Genomic DNA, 15719 nt, shown 5'->3' with positions numbered 1-15719 from the left:
GGCTGTCTCTGTGGGGCTTACTTGAATACTGTTTCACTTTGAGATTAAACAAGCCCACAACCTTGGATCACGCTGTCTTGGTGAGGAAATTTTAATTAATTGATTTCATGTCGGGGGCTACTGTGGTCAAGCAGTAAACACCACCTCTTTGATCATCTACGCGGACAAGCCAAATCCCTGGTAACTATCAAGCAGTGCCCAACTCCAGGTTAGAACAAGTGCAGCATTAACCTGCTCCTCTGGAATAACAATCTGTACAAGCCACTATCCCACACGCTGGTAGTATAAGCTGTTCGTGTAGAAACAGCTATTGTGGTGGCTTAGGCTCTTCGGTTTTTATATTCATTTTTCTGAGAAGCCACAGAGACCTAGAACAATTCACACCAGCTCTCCGTTTCACAACAGCGACACACGGACTTGAAGGGAAGTCAGAGGAGTAATTATTATTCTATTATTATAAAAGTGCTTTTCATCAGAGCCCCAGGGCTCTGCAGCCGGGCTGGAGGTTACAGCCAGGGTACCTGCGGCTAACGGCCAAGGGAAAGGGGACTGGCTGACACAGCACTTTTGCAGAACTTCGCTTGCAGCGATTTACTGAATTTTCTTCCCCCTCCCACGGTATTGCTCTTTTGCTCCAGGGACTGACTGTGCAGCACAAATGCTGTTGAGCCAAGGTCCGATGTGTACGGAAGGATCATGGTACCGATCCTGCAGTGCCGGGGCTGGAGAAGAGGGGGTGATGTGGGGCAGGCAACAATTCCCTGGGCACGGGGGCTGAGGATAATAGTAAAGCATCGCTTTTGCTGTTGCAGGAGCTCCAGATGTCGGTCTGTCCCAGCCTAGGCTTGTAGCACACATACTTTTGAAGCATTACAGCTCCATGCTACTGCAAGTCCCTCCAGCAGATGAGCCATGCCAGCAGAGAGTGGTTCAAGTCTTGATTTAACCCATCCTGCTAATTTATGGGGGCCAAATCTCTCGGGTGTGATCCCTCCTTTACTCTGTAACTGGGCATTTACTTAACAGGGGTTAAACAGGCTTCTGGAGTCTGTTGCATTGCTTTGAACACAAACCACAGGGCTGCGTTGGGGCGCAGGGAGTTCAAGGGAGGCTGTGTCTGGACTAGAGGAACTCTTCTGAAGGTGGGCTGTGCTTTTGTTTTGTGGTAATTTATACCCCTAACCTGTCTTGAAACAAAACCAGGAACCAATAATGGTTATTAGGAAACCAATATTGGATATTAGGAAAAATTTCTTTAGTGAGAGAGTGGTCAAGCATTGTAACAGTTTGCCCAGGGAAATGGTCGAGTCACCATCAGTGGAGGTGTTCAAAAAACATGTAGACGTGGCGCTTCGGGACATGGTTTAGTGGGCATGGTGGTGTTGGGTTGACGGTTGGACTTCATCTTAAAGGTCTTTTCCAACCTTAATGATTCTGTGATTCTATTTCCACCGTCATCACGATAGCTGTTCTGCTGTAACGGCAGAACAAGGCTAGTGACACAGGGAGGCTAAACTCCACAACTACCTCCATCAGGTACGCTGCAACCAAGCTAGCAAAACTCAACACGAGACCACACAGAAAGGGAAGGGGATTTTTATTTTTAAGACTGATTTCACCCACTCATTCTTTCACACTCGTTCTGGCATGTTCACATTCTCACTAGCACCAAGACACATGTAGAAGTGGGCTAGTGAGGACTGCCTATAGTGGCACAGAAGACAAGTCCTCATCATGCCTCCATGATTCATCCTGAGTGGTGAAGACGCTGTATGGTATTTACGGTCTTTATACACTCTCTGAATACAGGCAGCTCTGGGTCTGCCTGAGGTGCATCACATTGTTGCTCCACATCTGCATCGTGTTCTTATCCGAGGTATGGCCTTGCTGCCACCAGCACTCATTCCTTCTGCTATTATATTCTTCTCTGCTCTCCTCTTGCTGTCCTCAGCCTCCCAAATGGCAGCATAAACACTGTTCTTCACCGTGATGAGTTCCACCCAGAACCATCCGTCTTCGAAAGTTCTCTGCAAGCACTGATCAGTCCCCTGACACCTAGATACTTAATTCCTGTTTGATATGCAGTGCAAACAAAAGGCTGATTTGGGCAGCAGCTCATTCCTGAGTTATCCCTGGCAAGGAAGGTCACTTCACAGACTAGATAAATTGTCTTACAAATAGCCTACTGATCACTGGCTGGAAATCTGAAATTCCCAACCTCTATCTGTCTTTACAACTAAACATTACTCCTTCCACCACCACTACCTAAATCTTTTCCTCAGAGGAAATTGTCAGGAGTTTGGCAGCAGGGTCATGGCAAAACAACAACAACAACAACAAAGAATGATGGAGAGATGAGGTTGGAATACCTTTGACTAGAGGAAGCTTCCTTCCGTGGCTTGGAGGTGAGCAGCACTGTTAAAGGAGCTGCAGGAGAGTGCAGCTGAATAGCCCGGAGCAGGGCTTTCTCTCCCCGAGACTGAGCAGCTGTCCTGGAATTGGCTGTGAGGCAAAGCTGCAACGGAACAAGAGGGAGGACAGGCAGCAGCTACTCCTCATTTTCTACAGGTTCTAACGAGCATTTGTATTTTTGTCTTATATGAGCAGATGTGAAACCCAGCCTGTCTGTCTTTAGGGGCCTTCGACTTCAGCTGTCTCTCAAGAAACAAACCAACAATTTCTTTTCTCAACAGCCATTTTTATTGCTTTTGACAATACACTACTGGAGGGGAAAAGAAGTAATTTTCTGCTATTCTTTAGCTTCTTTAAGTAAATTCCCTGGGAATACTGATAAAAGGTAAATGGTTAACTCTGCATCCAAGCTGACAATGCAAGTAAAAAGAGTTGGAAATTCCCCAAAGCAGACTACTTGTATAAGAATAGCACCACAAAACTAGCCGAGTAACCACTCTATGAAGTAATTAACATTTGCACAGAGAACAACTTCTTACAGACTTTGCTAACAAGATCAAAAGTCTGTGTCTCAAGATGACATAGCTGAGGCTCAGGCTTGAAAGTGTCAGCAACGTTTAGTGCAAGCCAACAATAATCAACAAAAATCTTTCCACTCATTCCAGTGGGCTTTGGCTAAGGTCCCTTACACACACACGCATGCATGCACACACAGAAATCTTTCAAAACAGCCAGAAACAGTGTCCCAAATCACACCTTCAGCTCACAGCTCCTGCCACAGTCCAGCCTTCACCTACAAAATAAATATACACAGGTTTAACAATGAAGAATATTTACTTTCCTTCATTTGAGACATTCTGTAAAGTGCTATATTTCTAAATTATACTGAGTTAAAATGATATATTGCTCTAGTATTTTAAATACAATAAATATAGAATGAGCTGTGTGCAACTTCACTTGCAAGTTTTATTCTTTTTTTAGTAGATATACTGAATTTAGTAATCAAAATAGCCTCCAGCAGTACTCCATGAAAAACTAGTAAGTTATAAATAAAAATCACATCCTTCAAAGATACCCTACACAATTTTTCTGTCCACGTTGCATGGATAAGTGTGGTGTTCCTGCGAGCATATGGAGCAAAGAAAAATAAGGAAGTTGAAAATTACCTAACAATAAAAAGCAAAACCATACAAGCTAATGCTACATATCCTCCCATAAACAGTCTGTTTTCTACATTTAATCTTGGTGCATACGACCCAGTTGTTCTATTTTTTCCCCATTAAAAAACTCTTCCAGGAAGAACATCTTGCAAGATATGGGTTGATTCATCTTCATCTTGCTCCTTTTTACTGCAAAGTGGAAAAGATTCTTGAACAAACTGTCTACACATTGGACACTGTTGAAAATACTTAATGCAGCCATCACACAAGCACGCATGCCTGCAGGGCAGGAGTACCCAGTTCACTGTGCCATTCTGGCAAACAACACAGTCTCTACTGTTTTCTTCATGCAATTCTGATTCATCTTCAGCCAGTCCAGCCTTTTCTAGCAAGCTTCTGTCAGTGCTTCTCTCACCAGGGGCCGTATCGCTTGGAAGTGCAGTACTATTTGCAGACATGAAGAGTTGCTAAAATACACATATACACAAACATTTAGAAGTCAAACAACTCTCCCCTGATACCCGAACGCACACACGTGACACAAGTTCCACTGGGTCAGATTCACCGGTTTCCATGGGGTCCAATAGTGCCAGACTCACTCTTTGCATGAGTCCTGACAGTTGCCTGGCCTTCAGTTAAAAGTATTTTCGAAGCATAAAATTACATAAAACACTGGGAAATTATTAAAGATAAGTCATAAAATCTTAGCTGAATCAAATCAATGTACATGCATGAACTTTAACAGAACTGCCCAGTTTTGAGCAGCTTGGGTTTCTGTTTCTGGTATACCATTCTCTATGCCTAGAGGGATGCTTCTATCCATTCCTACCAAAAATATATCCACCAAGCTGTCACATCTACGTCATTCAACCCATCCAGCTCTTACTCATAGTCCAATCCCCTATTACTTTTCATCTTATTTGATGTGAAGCACAAATTCTTCTGGGCATGACCTCTTAATAAAGCCAGTAAACTACCATGCAGCCAAAGATTGCCCACAGAGAACACACTATACAACTACACAAAATGCAGCTGCACAGTTATTTCTGTTCAGTCGAAGCAGTGCTTTTACAATGGCAACCATACATGAAAAGAAAGCTTAAGGGGATCACCAGGGAAGTTTACCTGGATCAACTATGTCAGCAAAAAATGGCCAGGACAAACATTTCTTTGGGCAAACCTATTTCTGAATGAATGCTGAGTCAATTGAATTAATTTGGCCCAATTTCTACCTTATCAATACCATACATTATTTTTATTATCACAGTAAAAGAAAAGTGAATTGCATAGAGTCACATCATCAACTGCCTGACAGACACAGGACAAAGATGGTCCCACAACATGCATAGGTAAAGGAAACTGGAATGGAATAATGAGAACATTGGTTCAACTAATGGTATGTGCTAGACAGATTCCTAACCTTTGTGCATGTATTGCAGTAAAAAGTAATTAAAAAAAAAGTTTCTTCTGAGGCTTTCCCAGTTGAAGGGCAGTACAGGAGAAAGTCCTGGTTTGAGAGACTAGCAAGGAGGCAACAAATGTTCTGTAGAGACGAGGTATTTGACAGCTACGTAATGTCTTACTACTGCTTTAATAAATGGACATAAGGCCTCTAGACTAGAATGAAGTAATTTCTCCAGGAAATCTTGAATATTTTAATTTAAAATCTTTCTGTATAGTAACTTTGGCTGGAACTACTTAACTGATAAAATAATTTTAACTATGATCCAGTTATTTGCATGACAATAAAAGCCTTCTACTAATTGAGGCTCCTGAAAGCCTACACAAACTAAGCTTAACACTGTCGCCCAAATGAAACAAGATTCAGTATGAGGCTTACCTTCAGATCATGGTATTGACCTTGAGCTAGAAGTAGATACTGATACAATATTCTGCAGGAAAGTCTGTAGCTCTCATCAGGAATGTGAATTACAGCCACCATTGAAATCTAAAGAAGAAAACCCAAAACTATGTTTAATAACTTTCCTTCTTGTTACATGATTTATACAGAACAGTTTGCTTGAAAGATTGTGTATTTTGTTACAACCTCCGACCTGCTTATTTCTTCAGATAATCAGGACTTCAACAATGTTGACTTCAAGCACAGATCAAAAAACTATGCTGGACAAGGTGAAAACAGGATGCGGTACAAGACAGCACTTCAGGGCACTTCAGCTTTCTGCCCTGGCTCTCCATGGAGCCCTTCTATGTCCAGTTTACAGCAAAGACCTGCTCTGACTGCTCTCACCTAATGGAATTAGGCCCCAAACCAAAAAGGCACCTAAGCACACGCAGTCCCCCTGAAAAGTGAGTGCTTATGCAGCTGAGGTAGGGCTTGCTTACACAGCCACAGGTGCGCCTCAGAGAGGCTACCTGCATCATGACTTCAACCAGAAGTAGCAGCTCCTACACTCCTCTGTCCACTCTGCTAGCTTGTGAGGAGCTCCTCCTAGGAGGGAGAGAAGTTGACAAACTGCAAGGAGTTTCCCACAGCAACCGAGCCCCAAGCGAGCGCATACACTTAAATTCCGTACAACTTCTGCAGCCGCATCCCAGGCTGTCTTCAACACAAGAAATGATCCTGTCAGCTGAAGTCTGGGTGCAGAATTACAGGGGAACATGTAAAAGGCAAAGTCTTCTCTACTGTCTCCCACTTCCTTCACAAACACACGGGCTGCAGTTTTTAGACTCCGAAAAGAATTTAGAAATGTCACTGATTGGCTTGTAAATCAAGTAGGCAAAAGACAAATTTCACCAGGAAGGATTAGGAAAGGACCCCATCGGCTGACTTTAGAGTAATTTTTCTGAACAAAAGCACTCCAAACTTGCATGCTGTGCCCAGTACCCCTCAACCTGCCCAAATTACGTAATAGCCTCTAAAAAGCATAAAAAAAAGTGAAATTCAATATTATTGTAGTTCCCAGAAGCTGTCAAAAGAGAAATTAAATATAGAAGAAAGCTGTTCTGTTTAATAAAAATTTTTATTAGGCAAGTCAGACTTGCACTTCAAAATCCACTACATGGCTAATTACATGTAGAGTTCAAATGTATCTGTACCTATACATATGTATTTATACTAATTGAATTTACTATTCTTTGGCAAGGTGGTCTTTTTTTCTAAAACACAATGCCTCAAAACAAACGAACAAAAAAACCCACACCACTATTATCTTTGTTTTGGAACCTGAAAGCCATTAATTCTCCAATAAAATGACAGATTTTGTGTTTTGATAATAAGAGCTTAAAAGTTAACGGTTCTCACTGTATTTGTATTATGTCATTCCACCATAACGAAAGGGCTTTCTCAATGACGACATATGTCCTCAATTCATAATTTGTTCAGACACCTAGGCAATTTTCTAACTGTGAGTGGGATCAGTCCCTAATGCAAGCATCTTGATCTTCAAGGTATTGTCTCCTCTGTTACGCTGTCCTGTAGTATAGAAATATATACAGAAATGCTATGTTGTTTGAGCATAGAATCCCTTCTCCTTGAGCACCAGGTATTTTCTCTCTTTGTAAATACTTGTACACTATAATCAAGTTACTCTCAATCTTCTGTTTTTATACACAGGCCTGAGATCTAAGTCTTCTTCCTCCATAGCCCTGCCAATCTTCAAATAATTTCTGTAACTCTTCCATACAGCCGATTTTCTCAAGCTAGAGGAAAATTACAGCACAAAACCAAATAGGTATGACCTGGTGACAAATACAGTTAGGATGAAAATTTGACCCTCCCAGAAAAGAGATACTGGAACATCATCTGTAGTGATGGATACACACACACAAAAAATAATTCAAGATGGTGCTTGATGCACTGATGTGAGAATAACACAGTAATACCACACTGGCCACAGTGGCAAAGATCCCTTTACACATATATTTATATTTTACAAGTTTGTTTCAACAACAACAGATGCAATTCTGACATTTGTCTGGCAAGGAGTTCAGGTGGAGTTACTCTTTGACCATATTAACAGATCCTAGTTGTGTTCCTTTTATCCAAAATCAGAGGAAAAATACTTCCCCCACTCTCCTTCCATCCCTTTCTTCTATGTTAAGGAACAAAAGAGGTGTTACAAATTCATGTCCATGCTAGTGTCAAACATGCTTAAACAACACAAACAAATATGAAATTAGTCTCTTTATATTAAACTAATCTGAGACCTAAACATACGTAGATATACTAATCTGGGAAATATCTGGGGGGTGAGGGTGGGAGGAAGCAGGGACAGGAGGGAGGAAGGCAGTCCTAACCTCAAGTGACAAAGAAGCCAAGGACAGGCATCGCTTGGAAAGGGAACAGATTTCTTAGGCACTGGGATGATCACAAATCATTTCCAAATGAATGTATGGAAAAGTGTTCAGTGGATTTAGGCAATTTGCTTCCAGGTTAATTTGTATTATTGTTCAAGCAGTCAGTGCTATCAGATTATCAACCAAATGAAAACAATGGGAGATAAAAGCATGTCCCAAGTCGTTCCAAAAAGAATCAGTCAATTTAGAGTTTAGAAGGGATATTGAACTGCATGTGACAAGGCTGAAGCTGCTTTAACTGTAAAAGATTAGGAGGAAACCTTTTTGGGGAGCTTAATATCTCATATCAGTCTACTGCAAGACCTTCACACTTTCCTGTAAATGACCTGGTGACTGAGAGACATGTACTGCATTACATAGACTCAGGTCTGTTGCAGAAAGGTAATTTCTATGTTCCTAACAGTCAAGTCAGCAATCAGCTCCAATATCTGTGCCAGACACTAAAAAAAAAAAAAAAAAAATCCTCCTACCTTGCCAACAGCAATCCAAAAGACTGTATCAGCACAAGAGCTCCACCACAGGCTTATGTGATCAGAAAAATCAGAGTAATAGTTTACTAAGCATAGTTCATCTGACCACAGGGCTTACCACAGAGACCTTTGCAGATACAAGCTTTGTGAAAATCATAAGCATCTTTTGGATGGCATACATAATTTTTACACAATAATCATCCTTGCTCTTCTGCCATGTTCCCCTGGAATCATCAGTGACAAAGTTAGGGACCAAATTCTAGGGGGCAGGGAAAGGAAGCTGTTTTATTCAAGCCTGTCTCCTGAAACATTCAGGCCTTGAATACAGTGACCCTAAAAGATATTCTTATATTACTTACAATATCATATATTTCTCTGTCTTCTTCATCAGCTAATGTCAACAATGCTATCAAGGGATAGCGAGATCTAGGCACTGGGCCAAAATCAACAACTTGAGCATCTTCTGGTAACTGACAATATTTTTCTTCCTTGTCATTTTTTTTAATGCTTTCTATGTGTCAAGGAAAACAATCAGTGTCGCTGCAAATGTAGACAAATGTGACATGTGCATAAAGAATATTTTTCATCATATTTGTTCATAAATATATTGTGCCAAGAACTGCCGAATGTTCACAAGTCTCAACACTCCCTGTGCCAACAAATTAACATATTTTGTCAAAACAATTTTAAAAAGGATACAAGTACTGTTGTTGATAGAGGTATTCGCTATACAGAGCATCCTCTAATGCCTGAGGAGTCTTTATTCTGAAGCAGTAGACATGTTTCTGCAACGCTTCATGGAGTTTTTGAACACTGCAGCCCCAGTAGCACGTAAGAATACAGTCTTCCAGACAATCAGGTGTCAGTGTTATACCCTCTTGTAGAAAGAATATAAGGATTTCATTAACCCACCAATGTGCAGGAGTTCTGGAATTGCTAAGTGTAGGTTCTTAAAGGGCAACAAGGAGAAAACAACTTCAGTGTCCCAGATTTATATCATCATAATCTAATCTTCCAAGAATTAGGCTATGATTAGTGCTTATGAAAGTCAATGGAGATGAGGAAGTGGGTGTGAGGAGATAAAATGGCTGATTAAGCTAACAGAAGTAGCATGTGCATTTTATGAAGGGTAAATCTTAACTTCTGGTAACCTTTTACACACTTACAGGTAGACCCAAGAGCACAACCCCTAATCCAGCGTCCATTCCCTCCTTAGATAATGGTATTACGTGGATCACTGGCCTATAACACTCTCTATGGTCTCAAAGAATAAGGCCCTCTTGACCATGCAGAGGGAGGATAAAAAGAGGAGCTATGCGCTCCGTTTCTTTTATAAAAATCAAGTATCCAAGCCGTTACTTATGAACATTTACTGCACAAACAGTAGCAGAACTCTTCCACAGTCCCACCAAATTCAAGTGCTCAAAAATCTGAGTTACGTAAAGATTAAGTTATTGCTTTTTTGGTTTTTTTTCTTAATGTTGAGGGAGGGGTAAAACCGCTACAGCCCTTTTCTTATTCATGGGAAGGCTCCTCTGTGTTGGCAGAAGACACTCAGCCTTACTCACTACTCCCCAATGATGCAGAAGGGCATGAATTTTACTTCCTATGTTGGTGATTTCAAGGACTACTTGAACTCTGATCCAAATAAATATTTAAATTCAGTTTCCACTGCAGCACAGATAGAAAGAGAGGAAGATTTTTTATTTTTATGTTTTAAAGTAGTGCACTTCCAAACACTGCTGGAGATCTGGACTTAGATTTAAGTGGGCAGCATATATTCGACAATGAGTTCTATAGAATTCTACAATTCTGTAAAGTTTACAAAAATGCCCACAGTAGCTGGTAATCTGCATATGTTTTTGTTACTGTTAGTAACTGTCTGTTATAGCAGGAAGTGTTTCATTAATAAGAATTGAACTGTACTTAAATATCCAAACATTTCACTTTTAAAAGTACCATATTTATAAGCTGTGTAAAAATTATTTCTGTTGTAATGATGAGAAGTGTGTTTCTGAGGAATTTTGATAAAAGGAAAAGGGTGAGAGCAAGAAAACATACTACTATGTTCAGGAACCCAAACTGACAAAAATCAAGCACATCAGAAATCCACTGACTTGTTACTGAAGCTGTAGCAGGATGAGGGATTTCTAACCCAAAAGGATTCTTCACTTGTCTCATCCGCTTTTTCAAAACTCTTGTGCTGGATTCTGTTTCTTCTGAGTTTCTCAGAATAACAGGAACACCCAACCCAAACCTATGAGACATGAAACAAGAAGAAGAAGTGGGTTAAATGTTAGTGTTGACACATTTGAATTTTTCTTCAGCTCTAAATAGCAAGCAGCACAACAAATAGAGCTAGCTTGGGTTTGGAGAATATCTGCTAGGATGCATCCGTAATATAGCCTGCCAATCTGATTCCAGCTTTTTGAGGCAGAAGGTAGGAGTCTTCACAGCGATACAGAAAATCTATAAAGGGGGAATATTTTACTCCTGCAACGTTTCCAGAAAGAGAATAAAATTAATGAGAACGGTCAATGCCCTCTAGTGGTAAATGCTTAGCCAGAACTTTCTCCCAATTGACATTCTGCACATCCCATCACAGGACCAAGAACAATCACCGCTTGCAGAGATGAACAGCCTTAACGGCTGGGTGCTCAAAAGGAAGACTTTAGAGTAAATCATTCAGCCCTAAGGTATTTCTAGCTGTAACTACAGCCAGCAAGATGTTTTTATGGGAGACTAAGATCCTGATTTCCCACGTAGATCTCAATTACAATAATATATTGTAATTTATTTTACAACCTCTGCTTTGAGCCAGAAACCAAGCACAAAACAGACAAGACAATCAAAGCTGAGACTCTAAGACTTCTTCAAAGCCAAAACTAGCATGCTAGACCAAGGGACATTCTGACCCTAATAGGGTAACGAAGCAAAGGTTTAAAAGTTTAAACTCTCTATGAATAAAATAAAAATCAAAGATAGTGAGGAAGAATATTTTGGGATGATTTCCAACGTCAATTAAAAACCCCAAGATTTTCACATTGCCTGGGGCTTTTAAAAGAGCCATTACAGAAGATCAGGATCTACCAAACAAGGTCCACAACAGACTTCCTTTTGCACTGGGCTAAAAATAAATTACTTTTTAAGGTGATAGCTATAATTTTCAATAACCAAAAGCTGATGATTAGAGAAACTGTCCCAGATATGCAATCAGAAGACTACTTCAGAGACTGAAGAGCTTTTCTTAACTGCATGAATCCAGTCCTGTCTCATTAGTATGGCAACAGGGAGAGGCTGTGGGTGTCTCTTGTTAATGCATTTTAGAAAACAATTATTAATTAGCTCAGGCTGTACTTTCATGAATTTGTGCTTTGGTCACTGCCACCTGTACTGTTGATGTGATGGCCTGTTTAATGGCTTTGAATTTTGGTTTATGCAGTCATCAGCATATCGGGTGCTGGAAAACTCCGACTGGCACGAAGCATCGGCTCTTCCCTGCATCAATTGTTTCCATTTAGCATACTGAAATAGCAGCTGTTACAGTAAGATGGGTCTCATATCAGTAACTGAAGCTGAAAAGGGCACTACCAACTTGAATGTAATCAGTTTGAAAATTGCTAAAGTAATTTCATGTACAACACAGCTCTGAGGAAAACACAATTTTGTGGCTTAACTGTACTTCTTCCTAGGTTTAAAAATTTTCCAACTCCTGTGTGTGAAACGAAGAAGAAAAGCAGAGTTTTTACTGATGTTGGGCTCCATTCTATGGATTTGTATTGGAGAAGTGACCTTTGTAAGACTAACAGGGGAAAACATCAGTCAAAAGTGATTTTCAAGTTGAGGAAACTGCTTCAGAAAAAAAAAAAAATCAAAGCCATTCTCAATAGCAAGAACCTGTTCCTGGCAGTCTAACAAATATTTGCCTTTACCATTTAACGTCTTGTGCGCCCAAGTGTCACAGATACACCAAAGAGGAAAGAGATTGAGCTGGTGGGAAATACTCTGTACTCCTTTGGTTTGCTAGACTTTGATGGAAACATTTGCATTTCTTTGATCGTATAATGTAGGGCACGCAGCCATACTTCGTTTGTGCGCATGGAGGGTCAAATCTCTCTCCGATGCAAGTGAAAACAGCCACACTGACATCACCGGGGCTGTAATGAAGTACACAAACATCGAACTCACAAAGAAACCAGGTGCAGCAGCTGTTTCACTTATTCAATATCCCAAACTCAGTGGAGCTAATCTCTCCAGGCACACATAAAGATGCCTCCTGTTTTATACCATCTGGCTGATTCCGAAGTAAAAACCCTGTTCTTTGGAAACTTTCTTCGCTGGTCAAAAGCAACAGGAGAATCACCATGAAAAGCAGCCATAGAAAAAAGCTTCTAGCACAGTTTTAGCAGCAGCTGAAGGCAGAAAGGCCTTTCTGTTCAACAATAAGGTACAGTGCTTCCATATACTTTAAAGTAATAATCAGTGTATGAAGGATGAATAAAGATATAGTTTTTATTTTATGATCTAACATTCTATCAGCCTAGATCGTTAACTGGTAGAGGGGAAAATTAATTTCTTCAGAACAGTGCTAGTTCAGAACAGGCAGGAGTTTCCAACTGTTTTGTCAGTAGTTAGATTCTCCAAAGACCAGTCCGGACTTCAAACAGGTGCTGAGCCTACAGCTCCTCCTAATACAAGCATTCATCTCCAGCTAAACAGACAGCGCACAGGACCGTATTCAGCTAATCTAAATTCCACTTCACTCCTAGGCCCAGAGCATCTAATGGGCTGGCTCTTGAAAGCTACCTGTGCAGTAACCTACTCAGACTCTCTGAGCAGAGCCACAGGTATCCAGGGCTGGCCATAAAAGCAGACGCTCATCAAATCAGTGCATGATTTTGCAAATGAAAACATTAACATTCCTAAGCAGTTGGTGTTTTTCAGGCTGACTGACACCATCATGAACACGTTCATAAACAAGCTGACAATTGATGCCGAAAATGATGGGGGAAACAAAATGTCATTGCAGCAATATATCAAGTATTATGTACTCACATGACACCATATGCATTTATAGCACTCTGTGTAGCAAATAAAGGATCAAGTTGTCTTCATGAGTAAGTTCAAGAGCACTTAAACTGTACCTGCAGCTACAGACACACTGAAGTTGCTTAGAGGCTCTTTGTCATATAGCCACAGTACAGCAGAGTTCAAAGGTAGCACCGAATATCTCTGAGCAGCTGGCCACATACTCACATGCTTACATGTGCACAGCTCCTGGCTAATGCTTCTACTAGACTAACAGTTCCTTAACAAACTAGTTTGAAGACAGTTTGTATATATTTACATAAAGTGCAGTAATATCTAGTGCAGATGCACCTAGAATCTCTGATCCCGAAATAAAAACGCATCTGGGCAGTTCTCTGCACATCCTGTAGCTCCAAATGCATCACCAGACACACGTGCAGATGTAAGGAATTTCTGGCACACCTATTTCATTTTAAGGCAGGGGAATGCAAAGCATTTATTATAAGCAGATAAATAATGATTAAATTGATAAAGGATCACTGGTTTGGGATATACATGCAGGAGATTTATTTGAATCATGATTGAGTATAATTTTTGGTAAAGATAATACCTTTAAAGAACTGATGAAGCAAAAAAGGAAAAGTGGAGAGAAGTGGATGGCAATATAATACCGTCAGTGTGCGGTGGGACAGAGAGCATTATGAAAAGGATTTCTACCGCCTGTCTCTCCAATAATAAGGTGGAGCTTCATCCAGCAGAAAGATAACCAAAGACCAGTCTTGCCTTCAGTACCACCTACCCAGCACTAGGGGAGGCAATGCAAAACAAGAACGAACACTTTCTACAAAGCATAGCTGAAAGACCAAAAGATAACTTCATTCACATCAAAAGCAATGGATGGCATATGTTTGAGCCAATAGCAGCTAACAATATGATGTAAACAAGGGAAAGACTTTGCACTAAAGGAAAAGTCAGGCAGAGTATTTATAAGCTGCCAAGAGAACAAACAGGTACAGCTAAAACATCTGTAATTCAGAGAGAGACAAAGGAATGAAAACACTGAAATGGAGCACTACAGATATTAATGTTAAGCCATTGAGAGGAAATGAAATAACTCTATTTTATTCTGTCCATAAGTGTGGTGTATCCACAACTCCTACATAAAATATTTTGATTGTTAATCAATGCTCTCCACTTGGCAAGTATCAGTATTTACATTTATGGACACTCCTGAGTTGGCAGGAAACAATCAGAACAGTGCTACGGACATTCAGGGACCTGCTTCCGGAAAAGGCGACAGTGACGTCTTTGCTGAACTCTCTCAAACACAAGTAGGAGAGGGTCTTCCACTCATCACCCCTCTAGACACTTTAGCAGGGCAGCTGTTTAAGGCTTCTCCCCACCCCAGACCCAGCACTCTGTTTGGCTCACCTGAAACACCCCCTTTTCCTCTGAGCTTCAGCAGTGGAACAGACTGGTGCCCCATCAGCAGTCCTGAGTAGTCTCACACCTCAGTAACAACTCTGCCTTAAAGCCTGGCAGACTTAGCTGCTACCTGGCCTAATGCCAGGCACCTTACTCAATATCTGCTCATTTATCTACCACCAAGATTTGAGATGTTTACCTCCAACAGTGCGGAACTTTTCCCTTGGAGCAGCCCTCCCTGACCCCCTATCCCCTCACTCAGGGTCTGGTCCTTCCCCAGCCACCCTGTTTTCTCCACAGCTTTCATCCTCCTCTTCTCCTGCTGGAGCAGCTCCTGTTCCCCCACCGTCAGTGGTAGACCTCCTCACCCTCCATTCTTAGCGTCCCCTATCAACTGCCCGGCCGCACACACCCACGCCCACTGCCAGCCCCAGCGCTGTCCCACCTCAGAGCCACCCCACACCCCCAGAGCTCATTCCCCAAGGGGTGCCAGCTCCCATTACCCGCTTCCTATGCCATGCCACCTCATTACACCGCCAGACCTCCGCAGCCAAGGCCCGTTGCCCTAGACCGGCCTCCACGGGCAGAGCCGGCCCCACATGCTGCTCCCGCTTGCCGCCGCCGGCCGCCCCGCCGCACTCACCAGCCCAGCACCAAGCCGCTGGTGACGAGGAAGCAGACGAACACCACGGTGATGTAGAAAAGCGGCGAGTACTCGTAGAGCGTAACGAGGAACACAGCAGCCATCGGGCCGGGCCGGGCCGGGCCGCCCCACAGCGGGGCAGAGCCAGGCCGTACCGCCTGGATCCCCACAGCGCCCGCCGCCTCCTGCAGCCGGGCGCATGCGCGGCAGCTGAGTGAAGCCATTGCCCTCAGCTTGCCCGGAGGTGGGCGGGTCCGGGGGCGG

At 41.9% G+C, this 15719-nt stretch overlaps 1 protein-coding gene across 1 annotated transcript; it reads right to left on the bottom strand.

The window, feature by feature from the left end:
* Window positions 1–3407: 3407 nt before the first annotated feature.
* On the bottom strand, window positions 3408–15565 carry CGRRF1 (cell growth regulator with ring finger domain 1). Its single transcript, XM_082000018.1, has 6 exons — window positions 15456–15565; window positions 10477–10616; window positions 9059–9236; window positions 8719–8866; window positions 5413–5520; window positions 3408–4039 (listed from the first exon to the last, which is right to left on the bottom strand). Exons 1-6 carry the CDS (start codon window positions 15557–15559, stop codon window positions 3692–3694), a joined length of 1026 nt encoding a protein of 341 aa, XP_081856144.1. The 5' UTR covers window positions 15560–15565; the 3' UTR covers window positions 3408–3691.
* Between the last annotated feature and the right edge of the window lie 154 nt (window positions 15566–15719).

The sequence above is a fragment of the Phaethon aethereus genome (assembly GCF_964289735.1).
Source record: "Phaethon aethereus genome assembly, chromosome: 5".
Classification (NCBI taxonomy): Eukaryota; Metazoa; Chordata; class Aves; order Phaethontiformes; family Phaethontidae; genus Phaethon; species Phaethon aethereus.
This window is presented reverse-complemented; position numbering and strand designations above follow the sequence as displayed.

Excerpts from the sequence above, each read along its gene's own strand:
- CGRRF1 (XM_082000018.1), bottom strand. The coding sequence starts at position 15,559 with ATGGCTGCTGTGTTCCTCGTTACGCTCTACGAGTACTCGCCGCTTTTC. Across the intron at positions 9,237-10,476 it reads TGCTACAGCTTCAGTAACAA|AGGGTATAACACTGACACCT; the intron begins GTCAGTGGATTT and ends TCTTTCTACAAG. Across the intron at positions 8,867-9,058 it reads CTCTATCAACAACAGTACTT|CATTAAAAAAAATGACAAGG; the intron begins GTATCCTTTTTA and ends ACACATAGAAAG.